General features: G+C 36.5%; 1 protein-coding gene and 1 pseudogene across 2 annotated transcripts in view; one reads left to right on the forward strand and one right to left on the reverse strand.

The window, feature by feature from the left end:
• Positions 1-893: 893 nt before the first annotated feature.
• ABCB7 (ATP binding cassette subfamily B member 7) overlaps positions 894-14,810 on the reverse strand; it is a 161,533-nt gene continuing 147,616 nt past the window's right edge. Inside the window, exons 15-16 of one of the 2 annotated variants that reach the window (XM_027533272.1) lie at positions 14,334-14,441; positions 894-4,204 (exon numbers count right to left, since the gene is read on the reverse strand). In XM_027533272.1, the coding sequence (XP_027389073.1) occupies positions 3,989-4,204; positions 14,334-14,441 (324 nt within the window). In that variant the 3' untranslated portion in view covers positions 894-3,988. The remainder of the gene's footprint in view (positions 4,205-14,333; positions 14,442-14,810) is intronic. The other variant, XR_003509561.1, reaches the window with a different exon arrangement.
• LOC113887482 lies at positions 5,129-13,800 on the forward strand (annotated as a pseudogene).

Consider the following 14,810-nt stretch of genomic DNA (forward strand, 5'->3'; position numbering starts at 1 on the left):
GCTGACTCATAAGAAAAAATCTTGATGCTGGGAAAGATTGAAGGCAGTAGGAGAAGGGGACAACAGAGGACGAGATGGTTGGATGGTATCACTGACTAAATGGACATGAGTTTGAGCAAACTCCGGGAGATGATGAAGGACAGGGAAACCTGGTGTGTGCAGTCCATGGGGTCACAAACAGTCGCACACAACTGAGCGACTGAACAACAACAACAACAAAGAAACGGACTGGATGTCAGGACCCAGAATTTTCATCAACTTGACTAATAGTAAGTTCAGTGACTTCTCCTGAAATACAGTTTCCTCATTTTAAGAATGAAGAAATTTTATTAAAGGACCTCTAAATTCCTTCCAGCTCTAAAATCCAATGATATTATAAAACAGAAAGTCATCAGTGAAAAACATTCTAGTGTAGCTGTGTGAGAACAGAAAATATGCAAACAATCCACTGCCTTTGTTTTAAACCAAAAATGTTCTGATCTATTTCTAATTAAAGCTAGTATATTTCCAATTCTACCTAGCTAATCAAAATACTAAATTTAATGCATGGTTTGCAGTTAAGGCATTTTTCTACCCTAAAGGTTTCCTTCTTAGTCATTAGAACTGAGAAACTGGGGGCAATAGAAAGTTGCCTTTCACTGACTGGTCATTAAAAATATGACAGCTTAATGCTAAGTGAAAGCACTATAATTTGCTACCATTTTGCCCATATTATGAGCACTGGAAACAATTACTTTCTCTTTGAGACAATTTAAAGTTTTCACTTTTTGCATGAGGCTCTAAGGCCATACTCCCAGAGTGTCTATTAAATCTGTACTTATTTGGAGTGTGTGAATAGCAAAATATTAATTCTCCCTATGCACTGCAGAAGAGTTGCTTCAATGGGACACCCATTTTGAGCCACAAAGACATAGTTTATTTAGTACTGATTATCTGCACAGATTGTTACAACAATAAATCTGTGGTAAATAAGCTTCTGCATTGAGTTATTTTATCTTAACCAATTTTAACCAGCTGATTTGACTTCATACTGTCATTTATTATACAGTTTACATTCAAAATCTATATACTCAAAGCAGGAGGGAAGGGACCTTTCTATAAGAAAGCTGCCTTTGTAAACATATTTAAATGCTTTCAACTACCAATACGCAGAAGAATATCCTATGATGAAGTTACAAGGTAAGAGAATTATGAGTATCTACTGGTCAAAGTTGCATTTCCTGAAACATCCAGCAATAAAGAAGGATAGGAGCAAGATGGCAGTGTGTGCAAAGTGATCCAGAATAAGGAATCATATTAATTTTAAATATGTTGCCTTTAAAAGCAAAACATATTTTTAAACTAACCATCTTCACAAACTGAGCTTTGTCAGCATCTAAGGGAAAAGGCAAAATATTTAACTAAAGGTATAGAAAAGGTTCAAATCCATGCAGAGGAAAAGTAAATGCATATTTTGAGTTTATCCAAATGCTAAGGCCTCTTTCTGATTCTCACAAGTGACCATCAGACTTGAACTGTTCAAAAATTTCCAAAGGAGCCCATCTCCTCACCAAAATATTTCTATGTTAAAACCTTCAAGAAGGCAACTGGCCCAGTTTTTATGATCCCAAATTACCTTGGTTTCAATGTAATCTTTGTAAACTGGGATTCCCTTAGGAAGATTTCAATCTTAAAAATAAAGGGATATTAAGAAACAAAACCCTATCCCCTGCTCCATTTTCAGAGCCCATATGCCAAAATTGTAGCTTATTCATCCCAAGACATTAAAAAAATATATTATTTTGTGACATTAACTTAGAAATTTGTACTTTTGTGTGGAATATTCTAATGTAAAACTAGTACATTATGATAAATGTCCCTTTCTTGGAACCTCCTCTGAGTGAATCATCCTAGGAAGCTTTTCTTTCATTTTAATTTGTCTATTATGTCAGTGTATAGAACCACCTTAACAAGATGGAGTTAAGAGAAAAAAATTTAAGACTTAGTTGTAGCCCCTATAGTAACTGTATTTTTCTGGTAATTTAAGTTTTTATTAGCTGAAAATACTGGTTAATGACCACAGTGACGCAATGGTCTAGAGACCACCTCTAATCATATGAAAGTACTTTCAAATTTCTTAGTGGGGAAATTATCCCCACCCTAAAAACATTCCTGTCCTTCTTTGACTATATGTTTCCCATATCACAGAATCACTTACGTTGAATACCACTATTCACATTCAAAATGAATATTACTAATGATTATTTCAATTTTACCTGCTTGATTATGCAACAAAGTTAAATATTTTCTATCAACAACATTAAAAATGTACAGAAGGAATTAACAGAAGCAGAGTTTCTATCTAGACTAACCATTATTTCTAGTAATACAGCTGGGTTATTCAAAGGACATGTTTTTTTGGTTGTTGTTCCTCAGAAAAGCAATCACATCTATGGTTTGAGAGTAAGAAATGTCTCAAACCTCCCCTCATATTGCAGCTGATTAAGCATCTCAGTGTTAATTTCAACTCCAAAAGCAAGATCCTACCACGTGCTCTGGTATCAAAGACTAACCATAAACTACTAGCTTCAAGCTACTTTTCTAATCACCTTTATATAACAAAACTGGAGACTAGACTTAGATAAGCTTAGATATCTACCTACTAATGACAAAATAAATCGGAAAAAAAAAATTAGTCTCTTCCATACCAAATTATCATTTAAAACACAATAAAACCACAGACCAATAAAATAAATATTTTAACACCTTTTCTGAGAAACAAAGCCTCATTATATACAGTTATGTTGCTGTTCATGAGATACACAAGTTTTTCAAGCTGAATGATTACTACCAAAAAATTAAAGCAAATTCAAGTTGGAAAAGGAAAGGAACTTTCTAAGTGAATACATACCAACATTTTATTAATTATTTCTAGCCAGTAAAACTTAATTATCTTGCTTGGGCTCCTCCTTGTTATTTCAAGCTTAAACTCATTAAACTACTGAAAAAGGAAGAGAAGATCTGGTAATAAAGTAATTCTGAAGTATCAACACAGATTAGAGGCTTGATCATCTAAATATTTTTGTAATCCTCTCCTATTTGTCTAAAGGTTATTAATAATTGTTAGATTTTGCTTTATACACGTGTGTATGCACACATCCCATTCGGTTGTTTCTTTGTATAACTTCAGATAGCAAAAGCAGTGCATTTAAGATGGAAACAGAAAACCCAATTAACATCCTAAGCTTTTTAGATCACTCCCAGTATAGTAAGTCTCAAATTATATCAAGGTTTGCAAGTCTTTAAAGAAAAATTATGAATTTTTGTCCAAAACAAAAGCTACATCTCATTTGGTGGAAAAATAAAATTCTCAGCACTACATGACAGTTACAATGCTGGTTAATGATGAACATTCTATATACCAACATGAGAGTCAAGGTTTTTCCTCTTAAAGATACATGGTGGTAAATATTTCTAAAATTTTAAGTATTGTTATTTATCATTCATGTATTTCAATGGAGAAAGAAAATCTACACTTTTTAAAAAAGAAATAGATACTTTTCATCTAAATTGTCAGCATAAAGGAGGTTTGAAAAACTACAAAAATTTTGGAAGCCAATCTGATTTATCTGGTTATGGATATCAAATGACTGTCAGGCCTCAAAAATGGAAATGGGGTAAAGTCAAGTAGTAACAACAATTATGCTTTGACCACAACTAAGGCAGTAACAAGAAAATAATTAGGAGATAAATATAGATGCCACATCAAATAGACTGTGAAAGATGTAAAACTCAATTCCCTTTTCAAATAAATCTTATCTAAAAGAAGGACTATAGAAAATGGGAATGTCTGATTTTTTTTAATAAAACAATTCTGCTTCAGTGCAAATGTGTAGTCAAGGTAAAAAGAGGAAGAAAGGAAGGAAAGAAAGGAGAGAGGGAGGGAGGGAGTAAGGGAAGGACGAAGGAAGAAAGGAAGAAAAGAAGAAAAGAAAATATTTCATGTGACTTAGCAGGAACAGTTTCCACAGCCTTTGACACTGTTGACAATTTCTTCTTGTAGTCTCTTCCTTTCTTCCTCTTTGGACACATTTTCTTTCTTTGCATCCCATTTGGGGTTATCATGGTTCTGCACACGGCTGCTCTGTGTATGCCACATTTCTGAATAGATACTGCTAGGGTTAGCAAGCAAATCATGGTGGGTACCACGTTCAGCTACCTTACCCTAATAAGCAAAAATAAGAGAAACATAGACAAAGTCATATAACTAGCATAATAATTGAAAACACATAATACTTTCCAAGTAAGAATTTTGAAAGACTGCATTCATTAAAATACTTTCCCCAATTTTTTAATTACAGTATATGTGGGAAAAATCAAGGTAGGAATGCCTTCATTACTGTTGAGCTACCAGTATGATAAAAAACCAAAAAGCTATGAAATTCTATATAACATAAAGTATTTCACTTAAAGAAAATACAGTCTGAATGTTTTATTTTTCATTTTGAAGAGCAGAAAAGAAAGGTGAAGATTTTCTAAAAGTGGTATTTTCTGTAATCAGTAAATCAAATTTAAATCAAAAGCACTGTTATACAGAGATTTAAAGGATTTAAAAATAATATGCCAAAACCCTATGTGTACTTTGAAATAAACAAGATTTCTCCATGATGTTTATTTCTTCCAGTAGCTATTTTTCTTAACAATAGCTATTAAACTTAACACTGCATAGGTTTGGTATTGATGTCAAATTCTTATATCTACAATTAATTTGTCTCTTGAGAGATACTGTTAAACATACTGGAAGACAAAAGTAATTTTGTCACTTTCAGTGGTGTTCCTGGTGATATGACCTTTAAAAATATAACCTTAAGCTAAATAACTGAAATTTGTATGTGCCCACTTCTGAGCGGTTAATTTAAGCATCTCCTTGATTTCTGGCTGGAGAGTCTAAGAATTATTTTGCTCTATTTGAATTCCTCTGGATCCTGCATGTAGTCCTCAATCCCAAGGTGTGTGGACAACTTCATTGGCATAAAAGTCCCCATGGTTACATATTTTATACTTTTTTATTTACCACTGTAAAAAAAAAACAAAATAAAATTCTCAATGCACAGATACAGAAAACAAATTTATGGTTACTAAAGGGGACATGGAGGGCAAAAGGACAGTAGGAGTATGGAGTTAATAGATACAAACTACTATATATAAAATACATAAGCAAAAAGGATTTACTTAATAGCACAGGGACTTCCCTGGTGGCTCACACAGTAAAGAATCCGCCAGTAGTGCACAAGACCCAGGTTCAATCCCTGGGTTGAGAAGATCCCCTGGAGAATGGAATGGCTACCCACTCCAGTATTCTTGCCTGGAGAATTCCATGGACAGAGGAGCCTGGCAGGCTACATTCCATGGGGTCACAAACAGTCAGACATGACTGAGCGACTAACACTTTCTTTTCACTCACAGAGAATTGTATTCAATATCTTATAGTAACTTACAGTGGAATATAATCTGAAAAAAAAAACCCTGAATCACTAACACATGAATTATACATCAATTAAAAAAATCTTCTATGAAAGCTGCATCCAAAAGTATTAGAAAGAATGGGAACTATTTTTGCAGACAACTAATGAAATAAATTACAAAAATTTATCCTGTAGTAAAATTGTGTAGTTTAAATTATTTTTACTTGTATTAAAGCATAAATGTACATAGCTTAAAAATAATTACAAAGCTGATAAAAAGTACATTCTTTTGTCTCCTCCTTCTCTACCCTTGAATACCTCCTTCTTATCCCCCAATTTGTAGCTATTTATTCTGGCATTTACATACACAGATACATATTAATGAGATCCAGCACTTTCAACTATTCCACTTTCCCATGCCTCAAATTCACTCTTCTAATAATATTGGTTGTATAATAAATGTTATTTAATATACAATGTTTGCTTTATCATAACTATGTAAATATTACCTGTTGTCAGGTACTAGGACTTTATATATATTTTCTCCTAATTTCTTATTCTTCCTGGACTTAGTAATTGCCTTGTTTTTCCATTTGCTTAGTTTTCTATGTCACTGCTGCTGCTGCTGCTAAGTCGCTTCAGTAGTGTCCGACTCTGTGCGACCCCATAGACGGCAGCCCACCAGGCTTCCCCGTCCCTGGGATTCTCCAGGCAAGAACACTGGAGTGGGTTGCCATTTCCTTCTCCAATGCGTGAAAGTGAAAAGTGAAAGTGAAGTCGCTCAGTCGTGTCCGACTCTTAGCGACCCCATGGACTGCAGCCTACCAGGCTCCTCGTCCGTGGGATTTTCCAGGCAAGAGTACTGGAGTGGGATGCCATTGCCTTCTCTGTTCTACGTCACTAATTCACTCTAAACTTTAAGTTTGTCTGAACAGTGTTTTTCTCATTATCGACTATGTTATGTAATCTATTATTTAGCACCCCCACTGGAAGATATTTCTCTCACAGCTTTTAAGCTGTTTTCCTTATCCTCAATTCTGAAATTTTATAATTTGTCTATTCTTTTTCCTCCTTCCGTTTATTGTGGTGGGTACTTGCTAGGCCCTTTTATTTTATTTTTTTCCTAATTTTATTTTATTTTTAACCTTTACATAATTGTATTCGTCTTGCCAAATATCAAAATGAATCTGCCTCAGGTATACATGTGTTCCCCATCCCGAACCCTCCTCCCTCCTCCCTCCCCATACCATCCCTCTGGGCCGTCCCAGTGCACCATCCCCAAGCATCCAGCATCGTGCATCGAACCTGGACTGGCAACTCGTTTCCTACATGATATTTTACATGTTTCACTGCCATTCTCCCAAATCTTCCCACCCTCTCCCTCTCCCACAGAGTCCATAAGACTGTTCTATACATCAGTGTCTCTTTTGCTGTCTCGTACACCAGGTTATTGTTGCTAGGCCCTTTTAATCTGAAAACTTATGCTCTGAAGTTCTGGACATTTGGGGGATATTAGTCTTTGGTTATACCCTTCCTTTTTCTGACTCCCTTTTTCTAGAACCACCACTAGTCAAATGTTGGACCTCTTAGACTAATTTTCTTGTTTTCAAATCTTTCCTCTATTTTCTCTTTTTTTGTTTTACTCTTTAGAAATTTCCTTGACTTTATTTCAGCAATGACAGTTTTGATTTCCAAAATCTCTTGTTCTCCAATTGTTTCTTATTTATTTACCACCCCATTTCAAATTTGAAATGATGCAAGAATGGTAAAAATAAACACCTATATATGCTTCTCCTGGGTTAGCAACTGTTACTTTTTCCACATTTGCTTTCTCTCACTTGATCCTATCTCTAAATTTATACTACTTTTTGCTAAATTATTTAAGAATGAATTGTGGACACCATAACATTTCACCCCTAAGTATTTCATTAGCATGTGTCTCCTGAAAGGGCTTCCCAGGTGGCACTAGTGGTAAAGAATCCGCCTGCCAATGCAGGAGATGAAAGGTTTGATCCTTGGGTTGGGAAGATCCCCTGAAGAAGGAAATGGCAACCTGCTCCAGTATTCCTGCCTGGAAAATTCCATGGACAGAGAAGCCTGGCAGGCTGCAGTCCATAGGGTCACAAAAAGTTGGACACGACTGAGCTTGTACACACACACACCTGAAAATAAGGACATTCTCCTATATGACTGGAATACAACTATATCACACCCAAGAAATTCATCTAATTTATAGTCCATATTCAGATTTTACCAATGATCCCAATAATATTCTATATATATATATATATATATTTTTTTTTTTTTTTCCCCATCTAGGATTCAATCAGGATCAACAGGTTGAATTTGTAAGTTTTCTAGTCTGTGTGAGTGACAGTAACATTTCTAAAATATCCAGGCTTATTTTCTAAAGAATGCACTTCAAGTTGTATTTCTCTAGTTTTTCCTGATTCTTAGATCTAGGCTAAACATTTTTGCTGAAATACAATATAGGTGATGATATGTCCTCAGTGTATCATATTAGGAGATGTATGATATCAGTTTCCTCCAAGATGAATGATATTAAGTGATCATTTCTTTAAGGAAGTGTCTACCAGATTTCTCTATTTTAAAGGTATTTTTTTCTTTGTAGTAGAAAAGTAATCTATGGGTTAAGTGACTATTCTATTCCCCAATAGTTTTTTACCATATGGTTTTAGCAAACGATGATATTTATCTAAATCTTTTACTACAATGGTGGCTGTAAAATGATTTTCTAAACGTATCATTCCTTACATGTGTGTTAATATTCTTTTTTTTTTTTAAATGAGTTACAATTACCATACAGTATTGGGTGGGATGGAGGGCCTTGAAGGAGAGGATATATGTATCAGATCAGATCAGTCGCTCAGTCATGTCCGACTCTTTGCGACCCCATGAATCACAGCACGCCACGCCTCCCTGTCCATCACCAACTCCTGGAATTCACTCAGACTCACGTCCATCGAGTCAGTGATGCCATCCAGCCATCTCATTCTCTGTCATCCCCTTCTTCTCTTGCCCCCAATCCCTCCCAGCATCAGAATCTTTTCCAATGAGTCAACTCTTCACATGAGGTGGCCAAAGTACTGGAGTTTCAGCTTTAGCATCATCCCTTCCAAAGAAATCCCAGGGCTAATCTCCTTCAGAATGGACTGGGTAGATCTCCTTGCAGTCCAAGGGACTCTCAAGAGTCTTCTCCAACACCACAGTTCAAAAGCATCAATTCTTTGGCACTCAGCCTTCGTCACAGTCCAACTCTCACATCCATACATGACCACAGGAAAAACCATAGCCTTGACTAGACGGACCTTTGTCGGCAAAGTAATGTCTCTGCTTTTCAATATGCTATCTAGGTTGGTCACAACTTTCCTGCCAAGGAGTAAGCGGCTTTTAATTTCATGGCTGCAGTCACCATCTGCAGTGATTTTGGAGCCCAGAAAAATAAAGTCTGACACTGTTTCCACTGTTTCCCCATCTATTTCCCATGAAGTGATGGGACCGGATGCCATGATCTTCGTTTTCTGAATGTTGAGCTTTAAGCCAACTTTTTCACTCTCCACTTTCACCTTTATCAAGAGGCTTTTGAGTTCCTCTTCACTTTCTGCCATAAGGGTGGTGCCATCTGCATATCTGAGGTTATTGATATTTCTCCCGGCAATCTTGATTCCAGCTTGTGTTTCTTCCAGTCCAGCGTTTCTCAGGATGTACTCTGCATATAAGTTAAATAAACAGGGTGACAATATACAGCCTTGACGTACTCCTTTTCCTATTTGGAACCAGTCTGTTGTTCCATGTCCAGTTCTAACTGTTGCTTCATGACCTGCATACAAATTTCTCAAGAGGCAGATCAGGTGGTCTGGTATTCCCATCTCTTTCAGAATTTTCCACAGTTTATTGTGATCCACACAGTCATAAAGCAGAAATAGATGCTTTTTTGGAACTCTCTTGCTTTTTCCATGATCCAGTGGATGTTGGCAATTTGATCTCTGGTTCCCCTGCCTTTTCTAAAAGCAGATTGAACATCAAGAAGTTCATGGTTCACATATTGCTGAAGCCTGGCTTGGAGAATTTTGAGCATTACTTTACTAGCGTGTAAGATGAGTGCAATTGTGTGGTAGTTTGAGCATTATTTGGCATTGCCTTTTTTTGGGATTGGAATGAAAACTGACCTTTTCCAGTCCTGTGGCCACTGCTCAGTTTTCCAAATTTGCTGGCATATTGAGTGCAGCACTTTCACAGCATCATCTTTCAGGATTTGGAATAGCTCAACTGGAATTCCATCACCTCCACTAGCTTTGTTTGTAGTGATGCTTTCTAAGGCCCACGTGACTTCACATTCTAGAATGTCTGGCTCTAGGTCAGTGATCACACCATTGTGATTATCTGGGTCGTGAAGATCTTTTTTTGTACAGTTCTGTGTATTCTTGCCATCTCTTCTTAGTATCTTCTGTTTCTGTTAGGTCCATACCATTTCTGTCCTTTATCGAGCCCATCTTTGCATGAAATGTTCCTTTGGTATCTCTGATTTTCTTGAAGAGATCCCTAGTCTTTCCCATTCTGTTGCTTTCCTTTATTTCTTTGCATTGATCGCTGAAGAAGGCTTTCTTATCTCTTCTTGCTATTCTTTGGAACTCTGCATTCAGATGTTTATATCTTTCCTTTTCTCCTTTGCTTTTCACTTCTCTTCTTTTCACAGCTATTTGTAAGGTCTCCCCAGACAGCCATTTTGCTTTTTTGCATTTCTTTTCCATGGGGATGGTCTTGTTCCCTGTCTCCTGTACAATGTCACAAACCTCATTCCATAGTTCATCAGGCACTCTATCTATCAGATGTAGGATATATGTATACATACAGCTAATTCACTTTGTTGTACAACTTTGTAAAGCAACTACATCCCAATTAAAACAAAAGAAAGCATATAATATAAGTTTCAGATGTATAACACAGTGATTGTTTTTATATATTATGAAGTGATCACCTAAGTTCAGTTACCATCTGTCACCATACAAAGTTATTATTGACTATATTCCTTATGTGTAAATTACGTCCCTATGACTTAGTTTGTACCTCTTAATACCCTTCACCTATTACATCTATCTCCCCACTCTCTCCCCTCTGGCAATCACCAGTGTGTTCTCTGTATCTATGGGTCTGTTTCTGTTGTTTGTTCATTTGCTCAGTTTTTTTAGACTCCACATATGAGTAAAATCATAAGGTATATATTTTTCTCTGATGTATTTTCATTTGGCTTGGCATAATACACTTTAGGTCCATTAATGTTGTTGTAAGTGGCAAGATTTCATTTTTAAAGAAGAGCTTTCCCTAAGCATTACTATAGAATTATAGATTTTCTTTTTATTCAGTGTGTTGTAATTCACAAGTATCATTTTTTTTAATGTTCAAATTATCCCACATTTGGCCAGTGGGAATCCACTCAAAATGCTCCTTGATTCTTTTTGTTGAGGAACAGCATTTTGTGTAAGATCTAGGTGCTAGTCATACTCATTACTTCTGGGATTTCATTGCTTCTAGACCTTTTCTTTCCCTGAACAGAGTTAGGAACTTTTTTTTCATCATAAACTAATATTGATAATTCTGTCCCAATATAACATCAAAAGGTTCTTCCTCCGGTTCTCCTATTCCATATCTCTATCTTTCTTCTCCCAAATAAGACCTTTATTTCTCAACAACATCAATATATTAACTCATATGCTCAGTCTTACGATATACAGAAAACAGTTTCAAAATAGCTACTCCCATACTACCAACAACAAACGTACTCAAATCTGAGTTATCTTTATCCTTATATTCTACTAAGGCTAAAAAATAAGAGTAATGTGTGCAAAAGTTATTATTTGGGTTAGTTTTGCATTCTCTTTTTCTTCTGCATGGTTATGTTATCAATTCTTTATGCAGATAGTTTTACTTCTTTCCATTTGCTTTAAATTCATATATTTTTTTAAATTCAGTTTTTTTCACTCTCCTCTTTCACCCTCATCAAGAGGCTCTTTAGTGCCTCTTCACTTTCTGCCATTAGAGTGGTATCATATGCATATCTGAGGGTGTTGATATTTTTCCTGGCAGTCTTGATTCCAGCTTGTGATTTATCCAGCCTGTCATTTCTCATGACGTACTCTGCATATAAGTTAAATAAACAGGGTGACAATATACAGCCTGTCATACTCCTTTCCCAATTTTGAACCAGTCAGTTGTTCCATGTCTTGTATGCTTCTTGACCCACATACAGGTTTCTCAGGAGACAGGTAAGGTGGTCTGGTATTACTATCACTTTAAGACTTTTCCAGTTTGCTGTGATCCACATAGTCAAAGACTTTAGTGTAGTCAACGAAGCAGAGGTCGATGTTTTTCTATAACTCCCTTGCTTTCTGCATGATTCAGTGAATGTTGGCAATTTGATCTCTGGTTCCTCTGCCCTTTCTAAATGAAGCTTGTACATCTGGAAGTTCTCGGTTCACATACTGCTGAGACCTAGCTGGAAAGATGCTGAGTATAACCTTACTAGCACGTGAAGTGAGCTCAACTGTACAGTAGTTTAACAGTCTTTGGCACTGGAATGAAAACTTACATTTTCCAGTCCTATGGCTTATACTTGTTAAGGTACTTTTGTTTTATATTTATAAGAAAAGGCTCTATGTACATGATGGCATACAATTGAAAAGTTTAGTAAAAAGCACAAGAGCAGATTTTACTTCAGATACTTAAACATCAATGAGATAATAAAGTATATTTATAAATCTTCCCACTTGAGACATTCTGGACAATCATACTGAAAAAAATCAGTTTACTCTTTAGTGAATATTAGCATTTTTGAGTAAGTGGTAACATAAAAAAGAAACAATATACATAACATGGAAGTAAACATCCTATAAGAAATTTTAGTGATGCAAAAAATTCTCTCAGTACAGAATGTAGAGGAGAATGCTTTTGCTCTCAACTCCCAGTACTTATGCTTTCAAAATGATAAAGAATTGAAGGTTTACTTGTTAGACAGTAAAAATAAACATAGAGAACATCATTAGAAATAATCAAGTACAAAGGTGGGTGGAGATAAAATAGCCCTACAGAGAGGAAAAAAGTAAAACTATTACAATTTTCAAATCTACTAATTGCAATAGTGGCACTCTGATCTGTTCAGAATATTTAGAGAGTACACTCTTATAGTAATTCCCTCAGAGAAATAAAGTAGGCTGTCATTTGTCTTAGTTTCTTCATGAGGAAAAATACAAAATAAAAATGGCCATGTTTGAAAATGACCACTTTATTTTATGGTAATTTTCTTTTAAACATCAAGGGTGTGTGCAGGTATTAGGAAAATGAAAATATGAAATACACTGAAGACATTAAGCAAATATTCTGTACAGAGCAAAAATGAATGCAGAAAAATTGTTTTAAATACAAAACCTTTAAAACTGTTTCTAACATATTAGGATTTAAAGCTTTCCTCATCTAACTTTGCTTTTAAAATGTTAATAAAGTGTGAATTAAGCTCCTCATCCCTCTTCCTCCTCCTCCTTCCACCCCCTTTGCAGCCTCCACCTCCCCTTCCCTGCACCCGCTGAAGAGCTCTGGCAATAAGAGTGGTGGCGGTGGTGGCAGCAGCCCCCGCAGCTCCAGCTCAAGTCCATCTGACTCCGCGGCAGCCATTAGACCCCTGCACTCCAGCTCAATGGGCTGGGAGCCACTAGCTCCACTCGGCCACAGAAACACCGCCCTCCCTTGGTGCTCCTCCCAGAGGAGCCAAGTTTGCGCTCGCCCTGCCTGCCCGGCTGGTGCTGCCCCAGCCCTCTTGGCCCCGCTGCCACGGGCTGTCTTGAAAACAGAAAGACTGAGGACCAGCACAACAAGGAGAAGGAGCAGCGTGAGGCCAACAAGATTAAGAAGCAGCTGCAGAAGGACAAGCAGGTCTACCGGACCATGCACCACCATCTGCTGCTGGTGGTGAATCTGGAAAAAGCACCATTGTGAAGCAAATGAGGATCCTGCATGTTAATGGGTTTAATGGAGAGGGCGGCTAAGAGGACCTGCAGGCTGCAAGGAGCAACAGGGATGGACTATATAACCTCTAGATGATGACTTCAATTTCTCATCTTCCTGGCTATGTCCTATCACACTTCACATGCTGGAACTGCCGGTCTTAGGAAGCCTGGAGAATCCCAGGGATGGGGGAGCCTGGTGGGCTGCCGTCTATGGGGTCACACAGAGTCGGACGTGACTGAAGTGACTTAGCAGCAGCAGCAGGAACTTCTAATAATACTATTCTGTTGTTGGGGGATGGGCCCCAACACCTAACCTCTAAAGATAACTGAAAAAAAAATTTTTTTAAACAAACAAAAAACAACAAAAGTAATCCCTGATTGAAAAATATGTAGTGTATCAACTAACCAAAGCATCTAAATAAACAGTGACTGACAGCTTACTGTAACAAAAGTTGGCATTTGAGAGCTATGACCCCTCTCTATTGAACCATCTCCCTGTTAAACCACCTCCTGTGTACTTCCTAGATGCTATGCTAGATCCCTGACTGAACCCTACTAATACCTACTAACAGCCTGCTCTTCTATTGGTGACTGTTCTACAAGTAAAACTTAAGTATTAACAAATGTGATAAATAAAAATTCTCTGCATGTCTCAGCAAAAAAAAAAGAGTGAATTAATACATTTTATTCATTTTTGTAAGTGGCATAGGTTGTTCCTATCAATAGAGGTAAAAATGGAATCCTATCAGGATTCAATCTTATTCAAAGAACACAAAGTCTAAAAATTTCTTTAGAAACAATGTAAGTTGCTTGTGTTTGCAACAATTTCTAATGTACTTCAAACACTGAACTTTAAAGTTAAATATCTTACCTGGTTCAAGACAATAATTTCATCTGCATCAACCACTGTTGACAATCTGTGTGCAATGAAAATAGAAGTTCTATGTTTCACTGCATCCCTCATGGCACCAAGAATAGTCTGCAAGTTTGACAACAAGAATAGTAAGCGGGGGAGATTTATCTATTAGGTAAATGTAAATTAAAAGAACCATATATTTTTTAAAAGAACATATAAAATGCCAGTTAATTTTGTTATATAAACTTTATACCACTACCAAATATTCTACCCAATCTAATAGTTACGAAGAAGAAACTAAATCAATCAGAGAGGGAAGGCAAATATGACCACATTATCATGGAAAAAGTTAAAGATAAGCAACCACTTCTTTAAATTAGTTTGGGATAAGGTGGAGATTTCCCATACTTAAAAACAAACAAATAAAATGAATCCACTGATGGCAGGAGCATAGTCAGATATGATGTTTATCTGACCAATGAGAGCAAAAAC

This window comes from Bos indicus x Bos taurus, chromosome X (assembly GCF_003369695.1).
Source record: "Bos indicus x Bos taurus breed Angus x Brahman F1 hybrid chromosome X, Bos_hybrid_MaternalHap_v2.0, whole genome shotgun sequence".
Taxonomy (NCBI): Eukaryota; Metazoa; Chordata; class Mammalia; order Artiodactyla; family Bovidae; genus Bos; species Bos indicus x Bos taurus.